We start from the raw sequence: 22,141 nt of genomic DNA on the forward strand, positions 1-22,141 counted from the left end.
GACTAGAGGTCCCCTCGAAGCTAAACTATCTGTGACTCTATGTCAACTCCACTGAGGCTTTAATCTAGACCCAGAGTTATTTTAGCAGTGCCAAAAGTGACTTTTAAATGCACCGTATGGAAAGCAATGCCAACTTTTATTTTGGACACTTTAAAACTATCTCTGCAAACCAGGCCAGGTATAAATTAATGACAGAGGTTGAACCATGTGGGCTATTTTTATACCTAATTACACATATCCAAGAGTTTTACACTGGTTCAAGCATACACCTCATAGGAAATGTCGCACAAAGGGAAACGTGTTGAAAGGCATCCATACAATTATTGTACTTCCCAGGAGGACTTCCCTGCTGTGGGAAGCTGTACACAAACATCGTTTAAAAAAGTGGGTGTCCTGGTGCCCTTTACGTCTCTGCTGAGATTATTTTGAAAATCTTGCACGGAACGAACTGATCTGGCCTTTAAAAGTTGGATCAAGTTGCAATAAATCACCTTAGTACTGAATTTTGATACAGGGCAGAAACATTAGAAAAGCCAGGAAATAGTCCATCTATGTAAAACACACACTATACTGACTTAACATGTTGTTCACGTTATCACTCATGCTGAACACATTTGCTGTCATACATACACACACTCTCTTGGCACTTTTTTTTTCCCCCCTAAACGCAAAAAAATCCAGCAGGGGCAAACATTATATACTTTAATTTCAATATAATCATACAATCTCATAGTCAAGGTTAAAATTATGTCATAGCACCATCTCCCTCATCTTCTTACATGCAAACCACCAGCAGTTAAACTCAACTTACAGTCTTCTGCTACCCTGCAATTAGTTCTCTGGCAAGCACCAGGTATCTTGACCATCACTTCTCTGAAGTGGGAAGACTTAAATAAAAAACAACAAATCTGTAAAATAGCTTCTGGTTAGCTGTGACAGCAAATTAAGCCATAGAAAAGATGTAACACACACCCCTGCTCCTCTAGTGAATTGGCAATAATGTCACTAATATGCTAGTAGGCCTGAACTGACCAACCACTTACATGTGTCTTTAACATTCACATGACAGGAAAATAACCCATGGCCTGGGACTATGAAGGAATGTGATATATAAAGCCAGTATTTCTCCTCTTATAGCTATGATGGAACTTGGCTCTGCTAGTCAATTGAAAGTAGTCTGCTGTAAGAATGCAAATATGTGTAGTGCCAGTTGTGGAGAGATTTTTGATCATGCATACTTTAATCAACTCTCCAAAACACAAGTACAGTGTGTTTATCCTTAAGATGCATTTCATGGAGCAACAGGAGCACACTTCCTTCTCAGAATTACGGTCATTCAAGACAAAGCCAAAACCTTAAGTCATATGACAAATATGAACAGCCCACCCAACCTTTGTCCACTTGGACTAAAGCTATGAGATCAATGATACCAAGGATCCTGTTAGTCTGACCTAGTATCTTTCAGATACGAAGTCTTTCAAACTGTTTCCATCGTGTCATAGCAACAGCTTAGCTACCCTTCAAACAGAAGGTGATGATCCAGACCTTCACATTAAGTTACACTTCGCCTTTTGTAAATTTTTGGTGTTTGGGGTTTGTTTTTTTTTTTTTCCTCTCCTGAGACTACTAACAGAAGTGGTTACTTTACTCAGGGTTTCTCAAGTAAACTTCACTAGAAAGGGAAGCCGAACTAAAATCCTATTCCAAATGGAATTAAACTTTTGTACTTTTAAAACTGAAATTCAGAGCACACAGCATCAGGACTAGAATAAAAAACTTCTGAGGAAAAGCTCTAGTTTCTTTTCACCAAGTTTACTTTGTTATCTGTCACTCTAAAGACAAATTACAAAACCTTCATTCTAAAGAGAAGCAGTAAATCTGGAGAGCATTTGACATTTTATTACAAATGGTCATCAATACAGAGCCAAAGTAATCTTTGTAAGTATCTACAAAAAGCACAAATGCAGGTTAATAAACATGTTCTAGCATGAGCAGAGGGCTCATGGGCTTTCAGTTTTTACTTTCTATGAGCCTGCTCGTAGGGTAGAAATATTTGTAAAAAGCTTCTTTTTTGTTCTAAGTATGCTTTTTTAGTGGTTTTATTTTTAACATTCACTATGAAAACAAAACTGTTGATTTATCAAATCAAAAAACAGAAAGGGTGACACATGACCTTTTTGTTCAGTAAATCTGAGATAATCCTAAGGCACTGTGGTTTTAACACTGATTTAACCGAAAAGGGAAATTAGTCCAAGGCATTTCAAAACTCCCACGTTTCATACTTTCTCAGCATGTTGCCTGTCCACCTCTGAGTCAGCACAAGGACTGAGCAAGTCATCAAGACTTAATTCCTGTGCACATTGGAGAGTTGCTTTCCCCCAGAGTCTAGGTCAAAGTACATTACAGTCTTGCTTCTATTATAAGTGTTCAGAGGATTTTGTACTTTGTTACCTCCCCCCCACCCCATAATTCTAAATCATGCAAACACACTCTTATACACAGAAGAGCCCATCTGTTGCTGTTCTTCATAATCAGGAAATAAATCCAGTACTGCAAGCAGAGGTTTTAGCAAGCCTTTAAGCAAATCATTTTAGATTTGACCATTACAGACAAATGCTGTTCTGTAACACGGTAGTTATCCGTCACTCCAGTCAGCAGGTAAGAGGCTATATTCTTGTTTGGCTTTAAGAGAACAGAACAATGCCTGTTTGATGTGTACATGTACTTATGCTATAGTGGGGGTTAAGGTTGAAGGAGAGGCAATAATGCTCTATAGCAGTTGAGTACTTTTGGAATTTTCTTTGTCCATCTGCTATTTATTTTGTGCCATGCTTAACAGAGAAGTGGAACTGAAGATGCTATTTTCTTGAGTTTTACCTGAATTTTAAGAGGGAACACCTTCGTAGCAGAGTGACGGTCACTGTATAAGACTGTGTCCCCAGCCTAACAGAGACAGGAACAGCAATTTAGCTTCCTGTGACCTTTAAATTAAAGAATATTAAAAATAGAACCCCCTGCTAGCACCGAAGTTACTTTTCCCTATGTTTTTTGCCTTTTTAAAATGTATTTCTGTATTACTGACAAATAATACTGATGTGATGCAACACTTCAGTCAGCCACACAGCTGAATGTAAGCAAAGGGACAGTAAAAAGCAAGAAATAACAGTGTTCCATTTGCAAAATGCCACTCTTTCCATTAACAGTGTACTTAACTCTTCAGTCCAGAGAGGTGTTGATGGGTTTATTCGAAGTGTCGTAGATGATTGTATAGAGACTGGACATACGTGAAGACACACATGGGATCTGGCTTGTGACCCATCACCATCATGTCATCCACTTCTATCAGACGATCGCAATGAGCCATTTTCCTGTGGTAATGATAAAACAGATACAGTAAATCTACAGTTAAATCTTGAAGCCTGTAACCAGTGCCAAGATTCATTTGCTGCTTTGATTTGAGCATTACTGAAGCATTTAAGAAATCCTGAGGTTTATTAGCAGCATTTCATTTTACTATGAAACGGTCAAACTCAGGTTAGAGATTGTTATTTTTGTGACCATAGAATATTCTGGTTCTTTCCCTCTTCTGTACTGGAATCTGATCCAAAGCCCTGTAGGGCGTTGTTTTCTTTTCATTGGCTGCCATTCACATCCCTGATATTTGTAGCATGTAGCCCAATCTCACATTCACCTGCCCAATTCTCAGTAAGCAGGGTCATGCAAGTTTGCAAATCTTGAGTTTTTCTGCTTATGAAGTTCAAAAAGAACGGGGAAACATGAGAAGAGATGAAATGTGCCAATGAAGGCCCATGTGGCTGTGGATTGTTTCCAGTGAATAATCCGGTGCCTGGTAAAACCACCTCTAACTCCAGACTGCTGAGGCTCATGTCCTATGCATTCTCTAGGCAGGGCTTTATCATCTTTTTTGGCATGATACATGTAAGCTAGTGATACAGTATCTATACGAATGGTTAAACTCTTCACTACTGCCCAGCTGCATTAGACTTGAACTGTAAGCACTTCACGGAGATCTAATGTGATACTCACTCAGCCATGGTGAAGGCCAGCTCAAAGTTCTGCTTGCGATTAGCTGGGTCCAGCTTATTATAATCAAAAGCCTCAGGAAAGAAAGAATGCACAAGAGCACAAAATGCCATCCCATCGTTCCAGCTTGAGGAGAAATTCTGGAGGTCAATGTGCTGTCATAATGAAAAAAACATACATGTTAATGTAGTATGGGTGAAGAGGGAAGTGCAACTGCTTTCGCTTACTGAAGTTTTCTGTCCTCTCCCACTAACCAAGGCAACAGAGCACAGGCTTCATGGTTTGTCTTTCCCTTTTAGTATATCCATTACGTTATTTGTATTCTGAGAAAAAACAGCACACTCAGCAAATGAAAACCTTTTTGCCTGCAATGCCCAGATGCAAAGCAGGCACACAGCCAAGGTGCCAGTGAAAATACTGGGAAGAACATGAGCTCTGGAGCAGGCCCAATGCACCAGCTGAGTATCTGTGAAAACTAAGGATGCTGCTTCTCCCTGTAAAACATTTATAATTGAAGAACAGTTCATTTTGTGGCTGTGAATAGCACTAGATAAAGATTATGCTTGCTTGCTTTGCTTTCAGTAAGGCCCAATTCAATGCCTGTTTACACACAGATAGGTAGAAATATAGGAAGCATTACACCTCTTGCAAAACCTGATTCTTAGGACAAATGTTTATTGTTACTTTTCACTGCCACAGTGAAAAGAAACATATTTGGGCTCCTATCTCATGCTACTTTGCCATCATATAAAATTCAAGCCCCAGCTTTTCTGGTAACCAACTAACAGTAATTTTCACTAGTTCTGCTTAGGTATGCTGTAATTTAGAGTTCAGCAATAATAATGCACATTTTACAATAACTCTGAAAAATATATTACACACACAAATAATTTTCTTTCTCGTGGAAATTACTTTGGCAATTTCAGTTTAAGGCCAGGTAAAATTCCTAAAATCTCAACTGCTGAATTCTTTTAGCTATGCTGATGTTACCTCACAGAAATTAGCTCACTAACACCATGTGATTCAGCCTCAACTATTTACTACAAATTCACATGCCCAATACCAGTAGAGGGTACTTTGGTCTGCTGTGTAGCAAAAGGGCCATAGTCTCCACATACTCTCAAAATGTCATTCAGATCTTGCCATATACAATGAGAATGCAAAAGCCTGTAACTAAGAAAAAAATGCAAGCATATACTGAAGTCTTTATCCAGAAGCAGAAAAATACATTTTTCTGACACACTTTTTTCAGACAAACACTAATGCATTGCTTTGACAGACATACAGAATCTCACTCATGCAATTGCTGTCTGCAAGTGTTGCTCATGCAAACCACCTTTGTGTTACCCACACAGAACTTGATGGCCTTGTGTAAGTTAACTCATTGTTTAGTATGTTTTACATGCACTTTTTGAGTACACTTTTTTGGCAAACTCTCCTGAGAAAGAAAGAGCTGAAAGTGCCAGTGTGTCTTCACCTTGTATCCTATGGTTTTTGAGCGACACCAGTCTAACAGAATTTGTTTAATGCTGCTAGCGCTGGCAACCGCAAAACTCTGCGACCTCTTCAGCTTAGCTCTGGATTCACCTTTTCCTCTGGAAAATTAACAGAGACCAGATTAAATTACATTCTAGAAAAATTTAAACCTACTTGTAAGCACCAGCTACACAACCTTGCCCAGGTCAGCCCCTGTCCAGGTGATATTTGAGAAACATCTTGCTGAAACTTCAGTTTGTTGGTCCTGCAAGAAAAACTAATTTCCATTTCCCTAGTGCCAGGACTGATTCCAAGCCTCTTCTATTTAAATTATACCCCCAGCATGGTACATACGGAACAGTCCATGCTTTCGGTCCTTAACGAATGCCAACACAAAATCACTATATTCCTAGTCTTTTTTAATAACAGAGAAGGCATCTTCCACAGCACTCTCTCCTGATAAAAGGCACTTGCTTCTTCAGCTGAACACCTTCAAAGCCAGGAGAATGCATAGATGTGAATTCCCAGCATTCAGTCTGTGAAGTCAGGGAAGCTACACATGACCTCGTATTGTTCCTTAGCAAAAAATCCTACATTGAGAGTCAAGTGCTGTCACCCAACTGTCCTCTGCTGGTAATTGCCAAATTATTTTCCCATTAACAAACCCATGCTGGAGATGCGGCTTCAACATACCTTCCAGCTCCATATTCAGATTTGTCAAAAAGCGCTTTCCTGGCCTGTGCTCCTATAGCCCGTGGGAGCGTCTGAGACCGCACCAGTTCTCGCCTCCTTTCAACTTGCCGCTGTACAGGGGGAGGAGAGGAGTGAGAGCTGGAGTTCACATCACAGTAACTGTCAGTGGCACTGGAGAAACACAACATGGAAAGTATACTGTTAAACAAAATGCCTGGTGCTGCTAAAAGTCAGCATAAAGATCCAACTGTTGCCTACTCTAAACCTCCCAAAAGAGCTGTTTCAAGAGGACCTGAATGAGTGAAAAGCAATTTAAGAAAAAATGAAAAGTACTCTTACAAATAAGACATAGCTGGACAAGTCACAAATGTGAAGAACAACAATTAAACACCTCTGAGAAAGGAGAGACAGAAAAAAAAAAACCCACCAAAAAAAAAAAATCAAACAGAACAAACACAACAGCAAAAAAAACCAAATCCCAAACCCCCACAAAACCAAAAAGAAAAAAAATAGCCCCACTGCAGCCCCAGAGCAGCACTAACTTCCAACTTTGGAGATCCTGGGAAGGTAAATTACATTTTAAATATGGAACTTGATGAGTAATTCAGAAAGTACTTTTCAACTTTTTAGTTAAGAGTACACAGAATTCTGAGCTTGGGTCACTGCTGCTTTGCTGACCACATGCTGCTCATCTGACCTAGAAATATAGGATTATATTCTAATTTGTGTTTATTTGAGCCATAAACCACTTCACCAGCAACAGGTCACATTTGGAAATGTTCCACATGACAGAGATGGGGAAACTGAGGCAAAGAGCAATGAATCAGTGTCACACATTAATTTCTGGTACAGATGGAGGTCAGATCTCACAGCAAGTTCTCTAGGGTGCTCAGTGTATCATGACTCAAATATGAAAGTGTGGATGTTGGAACTAACTCAGAAGAAATGTAATGACAAATTTGGCATAATTTTCAAGGCAGAAGCAAGCCCGATTTAAGAGGTTTAAATTAGCTGCCCTCCCATTTTTCATGATGGATATTTTGCATGCTGATGATACCTGGATATGCCAGCAGTAATTGTGATACCATATAATCCTATACTAAGGAACTGCGACTCCAAGTTAATCGAGAATGTATAGCAGTCCTCAGCAATGCATTTATATACAAACTAAACTCTAGGCTAGCCAAACTACTGATATTTGATGGCAGTTATATGCTGGTTTCCAAAACCAAGCCCAATGTACAAATTTCAACACAGATGAGTATTTTAATACATATTTTCAAAGGGCCTGACAACTTGCTCCTCCTAACAAAAATTCACTGCTGACACTGAGAGTTTTACTAACTCTGTAACAGTGCTGAAATCCACAATTAGGGCTGCTTCAAACTGCCCTACAAAAGATTTTTATCCCTTCCCATCTCTGCTCCATTTAGCCCTCAGGAAACCTCACAAACTTTAATGGGCTTAAATACAGCATCTGGAACTCACCTGTTCTTTGGTGCACTGGAGTGGCAGCCTGAAGAAGCCTCCCAAAACCAAGGGAACCAAAAGTGCTAAGGCTATCCAATGCTGCAATCATGGGTGAGATGTTGATACATAGCCTACCAGATGTGTCATGCAAAGAAAGCTGCGAGGATCAGCTGACATATGGCACTAACACAGGAACCAGAGGGCACAAAAGAGCAGTCATGCGAGGGTTTTAAAGAGTCCTGAAGCTAGACATATAGGACCTTATATAGAGCACATTGCTGATTTCACATGAGAAGTGCAATCAATAGATAACCTGGTACGCCAGCTACAGGTACAGCTAGAAATGAGGAACTGTTTAACCTGAGACAATTCAGGTTATGATTCAAGCACTGCCATGTTGAACAAAAACTACTATTATACAGTACATCACTAGGATGGTTTTAGTACAGGTAGTGTGATTATTCCAGTAGTCATTGATGGGTTATTCCCTGAAAGTAGAAATGTTGTTAAGAGGAATATGCCCATTTACATGTTGAAGGACACAGTACACACACAGAATGTATTAACTAGGTTAATGTAATGGGGCAAGTAGGTTAACATACAATTATACATTCAACACTTAAAATACAGCATCTGGGACTCACCTGTTCTTCACACCAGCAAAACACCTGTCCCTTGAGACTATACTGACCACAATGGCCTAACAAAATGTGAAGTAAAATGCGTACCTTTCATCAGTTTTGGTTCCACTACTTGTCCCATAGCTCACAGCTGAGTCAGATTTAGTGACAGAAGTAGTATTCTCTGTATAAAAGCCGGAAAGACAAAAATACATTAGGGCAGAAACTTGTTTTGTCTCCTTTCCTCATACATTTCCAAACCATTTCCTGAGAGACAGCCACACACTCACCACAGTGAATAGTTGCAGGCCTAACTTCTAGTTTGATCTAATAAACTGGGAAGGAATCTTCCCAAGGTGTTTAATCCCCCTGCAAAATCACTGCCCTGCAGCAAGGATGGTATAAACATGCCAGAAAGGGCTGTGAGAAGATGCCTTTGATAAAACTGCACTGGGAAGGTTTGATCATTTCAGGCCCTTGTGCAGACCTCAAGGGGAGGGTACACCGCCATGGACAACATTCCAGTAAATGGAAGAAATTGTGCTACAGCTCATCTTGCAGCAGTCATTCTGGTAAACGTAAGTAGCCCTAGGAAGTCTGCCATGACTGAGAGCATAATTTAAATTACCTAATTTTCACCAGGAAATGTTTTAAAGTCAAACAGACTGCAAGGGTTGCAAAGATGGCTTCAGACCATCACATCCTCCAGAGGTTCTACTTTTTGTGCTTTGCGTCTTATAGACCAGCTCTGGACACCAGCTATGCTCTGTAAATGCACAGCAACAGAGTGACTTGCCTATTTTTAACGCACTAAAGCCAGAACTTGTTGCATAAGCCAGCAACTTATTTACTGAAGGCTCCTTCTATATAAGAAAGACTGCATCTTAGAAGCAATCCAACCTGATTACTGTCAACAAGACTCTCTGAAAATGCACTCTCCCCACTGCTTATAGAAGGAATCCAGATCAATTAAATTTCTCATGTAAAATGCCCTAGTAAATGCCAACATACAGATGTGACAAATTCGAGACCACAAACAATTGCCAGAAATTTATGTAAATCTCAGGTGATCCCCATTCTAGCTGAGCTACATCTTTTCTAAACTGACACTGACACCACTGTGAAATCCCAGTATATGGTATAGACAGTAAAAGCCTGGTGACATCAATTCAAAATACTTTTGGATAGAGCTCAACTCATCTATTTCAACTGAAATTGAAAATTCTTCAGGTATTTTGTCCTTTGGCACATTGATACATGAAGAAGACTACTTACTGCTATTCTGCTAAAGGAATTTGCTTCACCATCCATAGGGTGGGCTCACCACTTTCCAACTGCCATTACCTTGATTTCAGGCACAATTGTCACTTGGTCAGCCAAAATCTACACTGCTCAGACTGTGTTCTGCCGCATTTTCCTGGCACCTATTGTTTCCACTGCAGAGATTACCTAACAGTGCACATGCACACTTCTGTGCAAACAAGGACAAGTACCCCTTGCTTTGAACAGATTGAGAATCTGATACGGTGGAACAACCTTCCATAATACCTGGGAAACTGAACCTGCATGCAGTCTTGTTAGCAATTCTAATATTACCATGTACCTATTAATTGGAACTATATGCTCAGATCTGAATTCCCCAGACATGGAACATGGAATCCCCCTCAATTTGTGTTGCATATGGACATGCCGATAAGAACAGTCACCTTCAGTAGCAGATGAACCCACTGTTGTCACCATACTTGAATTCCAGGCCTTCACTGAAACAGCAGAAAAAAAGATAAAGAGAGGCTTTGCTTTAATAAAATACAAGTTGAAAGAATAATCTGCAAATAATCCCTCTCTCGATGGCAATTCAATCTGATGTCTCTCTAATTTCTGACCAATACATATAGCCTGATCTGTGTCACCATCACTAAATGTAAATGTAATACAGCGATTTCAATATGAATGAGCTTTATTTAAAACACAACAAAATTAACTAAATTAAGATGTATGTACAATTCTGAAATCACTTTGACTTGTGTGTATGTGTCAGTCTGGTGTTGGTCATTCCTCTCTCCAAATATTGAGCCCATTAGCTAAATACCTGCCTAACTTCTCAGGGGGCCTCAGGTCTCAAAGCACTAAAAATTCCTGTGAATTTCATTAAAATAGCATTGAAGAGATACTTATTCAGTAATTGAGCTAGAAGATAGCCTGCACTATGAACTCAACTATATCAGGCAGCAAAAATTTTCAGCATATATGACATTACAGCCTAAAGCTGAATCTAGGACCCACAATTTTCTAAGTCAGGGCGTCCCACCATGGGATATGTAGTGTAGAAATGAAGTTTCGTAAGTACCACTAAGTCACAGGACAAGTCCTGTAGCACCAGTTGCTTCAAGTAAAGAAATGGGTCACAGCTTCAAATTATTTTTGTCTCTCTTACCTGACTGGTTGGACGTTTTCATTGCCATTGCATTTTTGCTCTTGCTCTGTCCCAGCAGGCCAGCAGACACATTGGTTGTTCCTGTGGAACAAACGGTCTCTCCCGAAAACTTCTCGGGTATCCTGGTTACTGCAGTAACGGGAAGATGGGGCATCTGTAAGGTGACTGCAGGGGCATGGGCTTCAGGGGATGTCTCTGACATATGAAAAGAGGTCAGTTCATGGGAAACTTTTGCCTGACCTACTGGGTAAGAAGAAAAGGAGAGAGGAAGTAAATTTATTTGCAGATTTATAATAAAGTTAAAAAACCAATTTGCATGCAACAACTTTATTTTACAAGTTATTGTAATTATTGCACCTACTTCTCCCTGTGGATGTGAATACCATTTACAGCATGCTGTAGAAACAACCCTAGTGCAAGTGATCTTTGTAGCAATCATACCTGTCCTACATGAATCTCAGCTTCTCCAGATCATTAACCCACTAGCAGCTGCATTTGCTAAGCGCCTCCTCTTCCTCTGTGCAGCTCCCACCCCCAATCTCCTGCTGTGGGTTACAAGTCGGCATTATTGCTCTTTTCATGGTTTTATGAAATCCTGTGTGCCTGTTTTCTCTAAAATGGAGACAGCAAGTTCTTCCTCCACCTAATGGTAATGGATGCGGACAGGTAATTTGCAAAATATTTTGGGACACAAGGCTACAATGGCACCCAGTATAGCAGGCCTTATAATCATTAGTGCCCCAAGATAATGTGACAGTAGTCATCTCTAATTCATGAAACACCATACAGCACGCTTAACAATAAAGTTTAAAAGTTAAACTCCTAATTAGGAAATTCAGTTAAATTGTATCAGTGCTACAGTACAATACCCGCACTGAAACCATAGCAGGTTCTAATGCTTCCAGCATCTGAGGGCTGCTCTATGACTGCCAGGATCAAGTTATTTTACAAGTATTGCTATTTCATTTCATGCCCTGCTCCTACCTGAAGACTGATGACCATTTTCAATGATGGAAGAACTAAAAACTCTTCTGAACTCAGATTTGTGCCGGTCATCCAGATCTACACTCTGTCAGAACAGACAAGAGATGACAGCTAAATTTCAAACAGCAGCAAAAGTTAGAAAAATATCCAGAAACACATGCCAAGAACAGGCCCTTCTTGTGCTAGCGACCACAACACAAGAAGGGAACAACTATCTAACCCCAAGAGCCAAACCTACAAACTATGCATTGGCAACGCAGGACTTATATCAGTTTTCACATGCTTATCCTCAAAGACCCCATGAACTTAGGAGGAGCCTTCCACTTTTGTTAGAGATATCAGAATCCACTATGAAGGCGATACAAAGAAGAGACTGCATAATAGAGGAGACACTGAGATTACATAAAACACTTGATGTTCTGCAGGTTTTTTGTTTGTTGCAGAAAAAAAAAATCCCATTCTGATAATGTACTATAAAAGCATTACATAGACTAAATGTGATCCTAGAACTTTACAGCTGCATTATAATCTGCAACTTCTGTATGGATAGCGTTTCTGGGAGAACCACCATATTTTTCCCTATGATTGCCAATACAATTCCAGAAAATCAGCCAAGAATTTTTCTTTTCCAATTGGTTCATGAGTGTATGTGCAAAAAATCATGAAATTTATCCAGTTTCATGGGAACTAAAGAAAGAAGAAAGTGCTTTACAGACACACAGTTACTTCAATTAATAAATGTAGTTTCCAAAAAGCAGCACATACAAGCTGTACAGTGAAATTCACCAACAGGAAGTCCATTCAAAAGTTTCCATTTATTCTAGACATATGTAACTAGATTGGCCAAAAGATTTTATGTTTATAAAAGCACATTACAGATTTACTTATTTATTCATAATCAAAAATTCTTATAAACTCAATCCAAACAAGTTTTGCTTTTAAAGACAGACAAAAAGACTTAAGATACATTACTGAAAAATATTTTATACTACAGGTAATTATAAAACCAACAGAACATAACAGAAAAGGAAAGAAGTGGAGTGTTTACATGTAAGGACTTAATTTGTCTCTGCTTTTCATACACAGGAAATACAGAGCAAAAGAGTAGTTTTATTTATTACATAGTTTCATCACAAGTTGTTAATTTTTGTATAGGCTGGAAAACTATATCCCATGTAAAGTACAGACACCATCACGATCAATCCAAGACAAATCAAGAAAAGTAAGTTTCTCAGACCTTGCCTGCTGTTTACACTTACACAAAGCTAGCTAAGGATACCACACAAGGCTAACACAACTTTGTGATTATTTTAAAGCACCTATTTGTGTTAAATGCTGCAGAGTGCACAGACTGTTAATATCCATTACCTGAGATACTAGAACTTTCATTACCTCAAGTACAAATCCCAGACAGATCCTGGTAACTATGGTCTGAGATCTTGCTAAGAATTTGTTTACTAGCAGTAGATTACAGTAAGGCAGCCTAAATAGAGTTTTTGTCAGAGTATACAGTTGCGGGCTTAGATTCTGATCCTCTTAGATATTGAAGTGTCAATCTCCAACTGGTTTCATTGGAACACAGGTGCACATAGCAGGATTTGAGCTGAATGCTTACACTACTCAAGTCATGGAAAATCCTTCTCTTGACTTAAAGACCGGGCCCTATGTTCCCAGATGCACTTACGTGCTCCACTAGATAAAGCATGGAGGTTGAATGATGAACCAAGACATTCCTGAGTCTAAACCACTGAAACATGAGACTTCCTTTTTTTTTCTTTTTTAAACAACCACCATCACCACTCAGATACTCAGTAACACACCACCATGGTTTAGCACAACGTGCTTATAGCCCCAGTAACAAGACTGACAGATTTTCATCGACACCCAAAGAAGGTTTCAGATGCACCCAGATAGCTGGAAGTTAAAATGTCCATTTCACAACCAAGTTAGCTTCCCTTAAGATACACTACAAGTTTTACAAATCAAATCCATAATGAAGTTCAGTATACCAACTCATACTAGAACTTCTGCTTTCTTTTAATTTCCCTCTTTCTTACTTAAAAAGAAAGGAAAATAAACTAGATTGGGAAGTTGAAATGCTCAAAGCATCCAGAACTTTCTCACAAGCAAAAGCACAATTCTGCTATCTAAGCTCCACTGATTTTTGTAGCATCTCTCCCATTTTGAGGCTTCATTAGTCAGGTTTTTAGAAAAGCTCACATCCAACAAAGCTGCATTCTTTAGTTACTCAGCATAGTCCCAAAAGGAATGGCAAGTTCTTCTGCAAAGCTAGTCTGCAAACTTTTTCACAACACATCACCATAAGAACGGCTTCTTTAAAACAGCATTTGTCTCTCCTAATAAAAAAAACTTTCCATTTTTACATCATCTGCTATTCTCACAGAGAATGCTTCCATATGCACAGTCTAACTTACTACCGCTAAACTGCATCTGTCATTGTATTCAGATCTTTTAATCTGTGAAAATAAAATTATTTTGAAACTTTTATATTTGTCAGAAGGTACTATGCATGAGAAATTTCAGTAACTGAATTTACAAGTATTCAATATAATTCCAGTATTTTGCTAGAAATGTTGAGGGCAAAAGAACACAGCCTTTTGTTGGGATAAACACTGCTATCAACCACACAGTAAAAAGGAACTTGGCCAATAAATCTCTTGAGGAACAAAAGAGAGCATCTTTATTTGCTACTATGTCCATGCCAGCATTATTTGTTTCTGGTATCTTATAGAAGTATTTACTAAGGCTAGAATCGTCACCAGTTTTTATCACGAGCACTCATTTATCTGAAAACATACAGAGTGTCATTTATGGCACTCTGCTTCAAGTGACGTGGCCATATAAACCACAAATTGCAAGCACCTGAGGGAACACTTTCTTCATTACAGAGAATCTGGGTGACCAGCACAGCAACCAAGGCTTGCTCTTTACCCATGTGGGCACAGCCACATCAGAGCCTTACCCACAAAATCATGTTTTTACTGCATGCATTTGGTGTATGTAGCCCTAGCCACACCTTCCATGGTTCTCAGTACTGAAATTCCTTCTCGGTCAGCTCTGCTAACCTGGGAACTTGTCCAACCTTCCAGGGAAAATTACTGTGAGGGCACTGAATTACTATCAGTATTTAAGTGATCTTCCCTGAACCCCCAAAGCAAAGTGAGAAGGTTCCAATTCCAAAAGCTCATTCTGTGCTTTAATGCAGACCAATACCTAAAGCCAAATATCGCTATAACCTTGATGCAAGACTTCTCAGTGTGAAGTACACACTACAATGTGCGCAGAGGCGATGAGGCTGGTGAGATGGCGTGAGGAACCACATCCCTTTGTCCCTTCCCTGTCGCTCAGCTCACTTCTGTTCCTTGCAATACAAACAAGTGTGGATGGCTTCATGGAACAAAAGGGAACAGATCTACAAGTTGTGTGTATGCTACTTGCCTCTGTCACGCACGGGAAAAGGCAGCAGTTGCCACAACCATGTTGAAACAACACATCAAGCAGCAGCTTTCCCCTTCCACTTGCCCAGCTGCAGGAAGCCCTAACCGCCCATTCTTGAGTCAGTAGGCACAAAAAAGGCTGGAATACAACTGACTGCCTGCTCATTCCCACCAATTTGAGTTCATTTCATTTCCAACTTTTTATTTTCCATCCCCAAAGCTTGGAGAGACCACAGACCTGCTTTTCACACTCAGTCTTGAAGACCCCTCAAGACATGGGTTAATCAAGACTACACAAAATAGGCTGTCATCTGTGAACGCCAGGTCTCTACTATCGGACCATTTTGTGTGACTGAACCATGATGCACTGTCTGGCTGCCACCTCCTGCTGTCAAAGATTGCACAGGAGCTCTCAATTCTTTCCATAAAGCCTGACACATAGAAAAAGTGTTACACAAAACATCTCAGTGCCAGATGGCTTTCCTACTAACTAGGACTTCCATGTACCAAGTTACAAGGCTCCACTACGCTGCAAAGAGAGCTTTATCACTGGGAGGAATGTGTCTGTACTAGTTTAGGTCGTGGAGACTATAACAGCTTGCTTGAGGCCTCCTTTCATGGACTAGCTGCAACAGTGCAGGACAGTGATCATGCAGCAAAACTGCCTCACTGAAGGATGCTAAGTTAGTACCTTAGGAAAACATGTTACTGCCTGCTCTATGCTAACCTGTTCTCCTTTATGAGCTTGCCAACTGGCAAATAGCACTGCTAGCACACAGACCCCCCTTAATCAAGTCCAGAAAGATGCACAGATGTCCCTGTACATATGCGCATTGACAGCTGAGACTGCCTCAGCTTCTCTTACTTCTAAGCACGCTGACAGGTTGCTCCCACTCCTAACCAGGGTCCCAATGTGACTAAGCAGTGCCGTAATCAAGAACATCTCCAGGTGATATCAAGGCCAAGCCCATTTCTCAAAGGGCCTCCCAAAAGCCACTTGACCCTGCACTGCAAAGAGCCCCATGCCCCTGACGCTCCCCTGCGCCAGCGCAAAGCCCGGCAACACCCACGAGGCATCCGCTCATGCAGCCTCTCGTCCTCCCAGCCCCCGGCCGCGGCCAGTACTTACTTGGCTCCGGCCGGTAACAGCCAACTTGGCATGGCTGGAAAACCTGCCGCCAGCCGAACCGTGCTCCGGAGAGGCAGGTCCCGCGGCCTGGGGCCTCCGCACCGCCTCGTCCGCCCACTCCTGCGGCAGCCCCGCCGACCGGCCGAGGGCCTCCACCTGCCGGGACAGGCGCTCCAGCTGCGCCCGCAAGCGCCGGTTCTCCTGCTGCAGCTCGGACACGGACTGCGCCAGCGGGCTGGCGAGGCGCAGCACCTCCTCCACCTGCCGCCCCACGCCCTGCTTGAACACCTGGATGTCCACGTGGATCTCGCGCACGGCGCCCCGCAGTGTGTCCTCGTAGCGCCCCAGGGCCTCGCAGACGTTCTGCGCTTCTCGGCTGCTCCGATCCTCCGGCTCGCCGGCCATGGTGCCTGTTGACCGCAAGCTGCGCGGCCAGTGACGCGGGGGAGCTCTGGGGCCGCTGGCGGCAGCCGCCTCCCCTCCCGCCACCGCCTTTCTGCCCCTCTCTTGGGGGGGGGGGGCACAGGCTGCCCTAAGCCCGGTCCCCACTGCCAGCGAGATCTTCCGAGCCCGGGCGGCTGAGCGTGTGCTCGGTCAGCCGGGGAGATGCAACTTCAGACCGCACGGGGGAAGGGGAGGAGGAAGGGGCGGGGGCACTGGCTGGTACACAGCTGCCCAGGGTTGTGAAAGCCTGAGAGGGCGGGGCGCCGGCCCTGTGGGCAAAGAAGAATGGGGTTCGGTGAGGAACAGTTAAGAGGGAGCGAGGAGAGGAAAGGTATTTGGTTTTTCAGAGGTTGTTTGGACGATGATACCAAAATGCACACATTTTATCTCTTCCGGGAGGGGGGAGCAGTACAAAAGAGGAATCATAGAATCATGTAGGTTGGAAAGGATCTCTAAGATCATCAAGTCCAACCATTAACCTTGCACTGCCAAGGGAACCACTAAACCACGTCTCTAAGCATCACAACTACATGTCTTAAATAACTTCAGGGATGGCGACTCCACCACTTCCCTGGGCAGCCTGTTCCAGTGCTTGAGTGATGCTCCACTGATGAAATTTTTCCTGATATCCAATCTGAATTTTCTCTGGCACAACTTGAGGCCATTTCCTCTTGCCCTATTGCTTGTTACTTGGTAAAAGAGACTGACACCTTACTACAACCTCATTTCAGGAAACACCTATTTACACCAGCATATTAACCAGTGGCATACAAATAATTTTTTTTTTTGGGTGTATTTTGCTGTGAATTATATCAGAGTGATTATTTACTCCACTCTGTAGGTCTTTCATTCTCTTTGACACGGGCTCCATAACTTAATTCTGCAGCACAGTAAAGATAACGGCTTATTCTGCAGTTGGTTTACACAGAGACACTTCTGATAGTGGTCAGTGTCTTAGAAAAACCTAGATGTGATAAACTGTAACATAAGGAAGCTACTCAGTAAAATTCAAGCCAAATATAGTTTCTACCTTTCTGAAATATTTTGAGTGGAAAGAAAGAAGTGGAGAGCTGTCATACTACCTTCCATGTTTTTGTAAAACCTGTGGGTCACTGCAATTACTTTTCACCTGGACAGCTTCATCTTAAGGTCTGTAATGCTTGAGAGATTAAATGTATTACTAGTGTCAAAGTGGAAAGATACCCAGGGACAGTGTGACCTGGATTCCATCTCTCAGTTCTTAGAAATCCCTGAATTTTGCTAAGTTACATAATGTAAGTTAACAGTATCATTTTCCTAAATTGAAATATTTACACAACACCTAGCATTAATGTAGTTACATCACCACTCATGTTACTCATACGGGTCAAGCTTATTCCTTTTACCAAACAGGATTTAATTCCTAAGACAGAAGCACCATTTAGAGGCCCTTCCATTTTCCACTAAAACCCAAGACAGTCAATTTACTCCTCTCAGAACCCCAACAGAGGCCATGCCTGGATTTACCTTTGCTAACACCGTTGCCATGAACAGGTGATACCTTAATTAGAGCAGGTTGCCACATACACAGAATGCTTAAAGTTAGTCTGTCCTGCAGGCAGAATTCTACAAGGTTCCTACAGCAAGCTGGTCTCTTAATGGAATATTTACAGAAATCCATGCTGTACTTCCCTGAATCAGAAAATGCTTGGCAGCCACCTGAAATGTGTAGTCCTGTAGAATATATAAATACATGATATAGATGCTTTGGTGTAGCAGTGAAAGCTTCTTCCCTCCCAAAGCTAAAAATAAAAATTAACACCGAAACATGCAAGGCCAAATCCCACAAGGTGCTTAATACAGCTTGAAACATGCTGGAATATCCAACCTGCTCTACTCAAGACAATACATTTGTCCCCCCTCTTTTTAATATTACCGTTTACTTATTTGTATGATGAGAGCACAAGAGAAACTCTATCACAGACCAGAACTCCATTGTGTTAGCTAAAACAGTCAGCAATAGGTTATTCTCTGTATGATATGACAACAGACAAATGGAGTCCCCTATGACCTCAACACTGCCAAATTTTGTCACAGAAACACTATCATATACAATATGAAGAGCAGAGTTGTTCACCCAGATGCACATGGTCTGCATAGAGGCATTAAAAAGTGTCCACTGCTGTCACAGATATGTCATATGAATTGTACTTCAGGTACCCCCACTGAACTGGAGATGTTTCTCTGCCTTTCACTCCTCCAAGCAACTCATCAGGGTGGCATTATTTTCCACTGGCTTTGGCAGGGCCTACCAATAAATGACAGTAGCAGTTGCTAGGAGGCTCAGCTCACCCTGACGTTCAGGATAACTAAGCAGAGCTTCTTGTCAGGCACATTAAACATTCTTTCCAGGCCAGCTCAGTTCATGGGAGATAGCATCCTACAAACTGCCACAGTATCCTTATGCTCAGAACTTTCAGCTATTTCCAGTACTGAAGAAGCCACTTCCTCCTTGACCAAATGACAGAAAGCCCTGCATTCCTGCACACTGAGCACATAAATATCTGCTTGCATGGCACTTTCTGTCTGAAAAGTGTCTAGTTTGCAAATGGCATAGCATGTTTCAAAAGTCCCACTGGCACAGAAGGTTTGATGCTGTCTTCAAAAGAACAGTCCCCAAAGTCATTTTACCAGTCTTTGTCAACTGGATCCTGCAGTGAGACCCAAAAGGACAAGAGCACATCCTACTGCTTTTCCATATTAGATCTTTATTTTTTGAAAGCAACGCTCTAAACAATCAGCCAGTCTGTTACTCACAGGACAGAATTTATTCCTTGCATTTTCAGAGAAGCACGGAATGGAAATGCTACATCTTGAATGCTCCTTAATCAGAAAAAGTTTGAAATGGAAGAATGCCCTCACTGTGCTATATAACACTTTTCTGTCTTTATATTTTTTCACTCCTGCAGTATGCTCCTCCTCTTAGAACTGCTTTATGCTTTGGAGTGAAGTATAGCAATATTTCTGCTGCCTTTTTTTTTGTTCAAATGGCAGCCTCAGAGCATGCCATATGCCACTAAAAAAATGGTGTAACTTTTTAAGGTAGGAAAGCCAAGGCCTGCCAATTTCAAGGCTACGCTCTTCATTCTGTAGCTGGTATGTGGATAGAAGACCCATGTGTCTGAAACTGGTAACTAGACACCCTTCCCCAGCCTCAAATACACAATAAAGCTTTAAAAAAACCCTGTCAATACAAGGCAAATCTTTCCAAATCTAGACTTGCAACTAGACTACTGGGCCCAAAAGAGTATTTCTAAGCTTCAGTTTCCTTCCTCAAGTAGCCTTAGAAAGACCTGTAAGCAAAAGCATAGAGCTGCCATTATAGAACTGGCTTAAATCAGATTAGTACAGCAAGCAATTGCTAGGGCTTTATCAAGGCACACAGTTACAGTCAGATATTCCAGCTTCCAGGGTTTTATAGTGAGCCCTTTGTAATTTTATTGATAAGGGTCAAATCACTGCAGACAAGACAATTAGAACTAAGTACTTACAGTACTGTGACACTCTGCATTTTACAACTTATTTTACAGTATAGGAGAGATTAATTATTAAAACAGTGAGGTTTGTCAGAATTGAAAACCCTGTAAACATAGAATAAGTTAGTTGAATCATGGGCAGAACTGCCCTCTTCATTATTATATACATCAGGACCTTAAGGACAGTAAAGTTTTCCAGGAGAGACAGAAGGCAGACTGCCAATGTTGTTGGCCGTATTACATCAGATCCCTGTAGCATTGTCATTCCCCAGGAAATAACCGCATTATTTATTCACTCCTCACTAGCAAGCCATGACTCTGCCTGACATCAGCATGCTGTTCACCATGTCCTAGACAAAAGGGTAGCTACCGCTGTTTTGGAGACTGAAGCTTTATTTCATCTGCACCTTTGCTGCAGATGGATGGGTAAGCGGAAGTAAAAATAACATAAGGATAAATATGCTTGTAATGAAGTACATAAATTAACACAGTATTTTGGAATTATGCAGATTTGTATCAGACAAACATTTGGCGTATGCACCACATAACAAGCAGGGATAGAGCACTGTTGTGCATTGTAAGTTCCCTGTGCCAGCAAGTGGTGTCTGGCATCTTCTGTAGCTCACCCCTGCTTGCTGTCATTTGCAGTCCAAAATTAATCCTCTACTGAATGAAGAGATGAACTTAGAGAACAAGATTCAAGGTTGTAGGTTGCTGCCAACAAGACAACTTGGATCAATCAGCATGCATGTTTAAAACTTACTGTAATGAGTGGCAGTGTCAAAGGAGATCTCGCAAATACTGTTTGTAAAAGCACTGGCTTAAGCTGCAGCTTCACAGCACCAGTCAAAGCAGTGGGAATGACCACATCACTGAAATACATATGAGTCCACTTGAACTCTGATTCAAAGATGCATATGCCTATGTCCAAATTTGCATCTGATAGGCTTTGTTCTCTTAAAGACATATACTCCTGCGTGTTCTGCTGTACTTCAACATGACACAAGAAACGTGGATATGCAGTGCCAAAGCAAGAGCAAACCACACCAACAGACTTGCAAAAGACCAGAGCCATTTACTGGTCTTTTTCACTTACTGCGTGAAACATGATTATTACCAGAAGGCAAGTACACATGCAAAAAGACTGGTAGCGCACTCAATGTGATGTGCCAGTGTGTCACATGCCAAGCAACACAGCACATTGCAATCCAGAGCCCTTAAAATCAGTTGTGTACTACAGCTGCTGATGGTAAGTGCTTCACTGTCAGATTTTCTTACTTCAGATTTGTTCCCCTTCAGACATAATTTTTAAGTTTGCTTTATTTTATGAACTGTTGTAGTTCCTCAAGTGTCTTTTCATTCACATTAGCAGACCAGTCAGAGCAGGGACTAGCAACTGGACTCCAGTCTTTCCTCTGCCACAGGCTCTCCAGCAGTCATTGGGCAAGCTACTGAATCTCTGGGACTACTGAGGCTTAAAGGCCCTTAACATTCTTTTGCCAAAACTGGGGTGACAGGAAGTGAATGTAGCTTTAGTTTACTATGAGGTTTCTTTAAAAAGCCGGGATCATATAAAGAAGTAGGTTCCTACTCCAGAGTAGCTGGGATATGTTACTGGGTTCTGTGAAGCGGTCTTCCTGGATAGCACTGTTGATGACTTTTGCATCTGAAATAACAAGCATTGCAGAAAACAATGCAACTTCTTCCAAAAGTGTCTTAACATCAAGTTACAGGATCTGGGGGGGTGAGGAGGTATGAGAGCTTGGCAGGCAGGAAAAGAAAGCTAAATTACATCACCTGAGTGTGATGGAATAAACAGAATGATATGGTAAATTTGGTCAACATTCACTAGATCTTACAGACTGACAGGAGGG

The 22,141-nt window shown here is 41.4% G+C and overlaps 1 protein-coding gene across 4 annotated transcripts; it reads right to left on the reverse strand.

Annotated features, from left to right (window-relative positions):
* Positions 1-688: 688 nt before the first annotated feature.
* SMTNL2 (smoothelin like 2) lies at positions 689-16,956 on the reverse strand. Of its 4 annotated transcripts, XM_065694330.1 has the most exons (10): positions 16,309-16,956; positions 11,722-11,806; positions 10,738-10,980; positions 10,010-10,063; positions 8,412-8,487; positions 6,214-6,384; positions 5,522-5,639; positions 4,048-4,199; positions 3,214-3,368; positions 689-2,943 (listed from the first exon to the last, which is right to left on the reverse strand). In XM_065694330.1, exons 1-9 carry the CDS (start codon positions 16,711-16,713, stop codon positions 3,242-3,244), a joined length of 1,431 nt encoding a protein of 476 aa, XP_065550402.1. In that variant the 5' UTR covers positions 16,714-16,956; the 3' UTR covers positions 689-2,943; positions 3,214-3,241. The 4 variants fall into 4 exon arrangements, with proteins under 4 accessions (XP_065550402.1, XP_065550404.1, XP_065550403.1 ...); XM_065694332.1 differs by having other exon boundaries at positions 689-3,368; positions 10,738-10,866; XM_065694331.1 differs by having other exon boundaries at positions 689-3,368; positions 10,738-10,977.
* Positions 16,957-22,141: the final 5,185 nt, after the last annotated feature.

Source organism: Lathamus discolor, chromosome 14 (assembly GCF_037157495.1).
Source record: "Lathamus discolor isolate bLatDis1 chromosome 14, bLatDis1.hap1, whole genome shotgun sequence".
Lineage (NCBI taxonomy): Eukaryota > Metazoa > Chordata > Aves > Psittaciformes > Psittacidae > Lathamus > Lathamus discolor.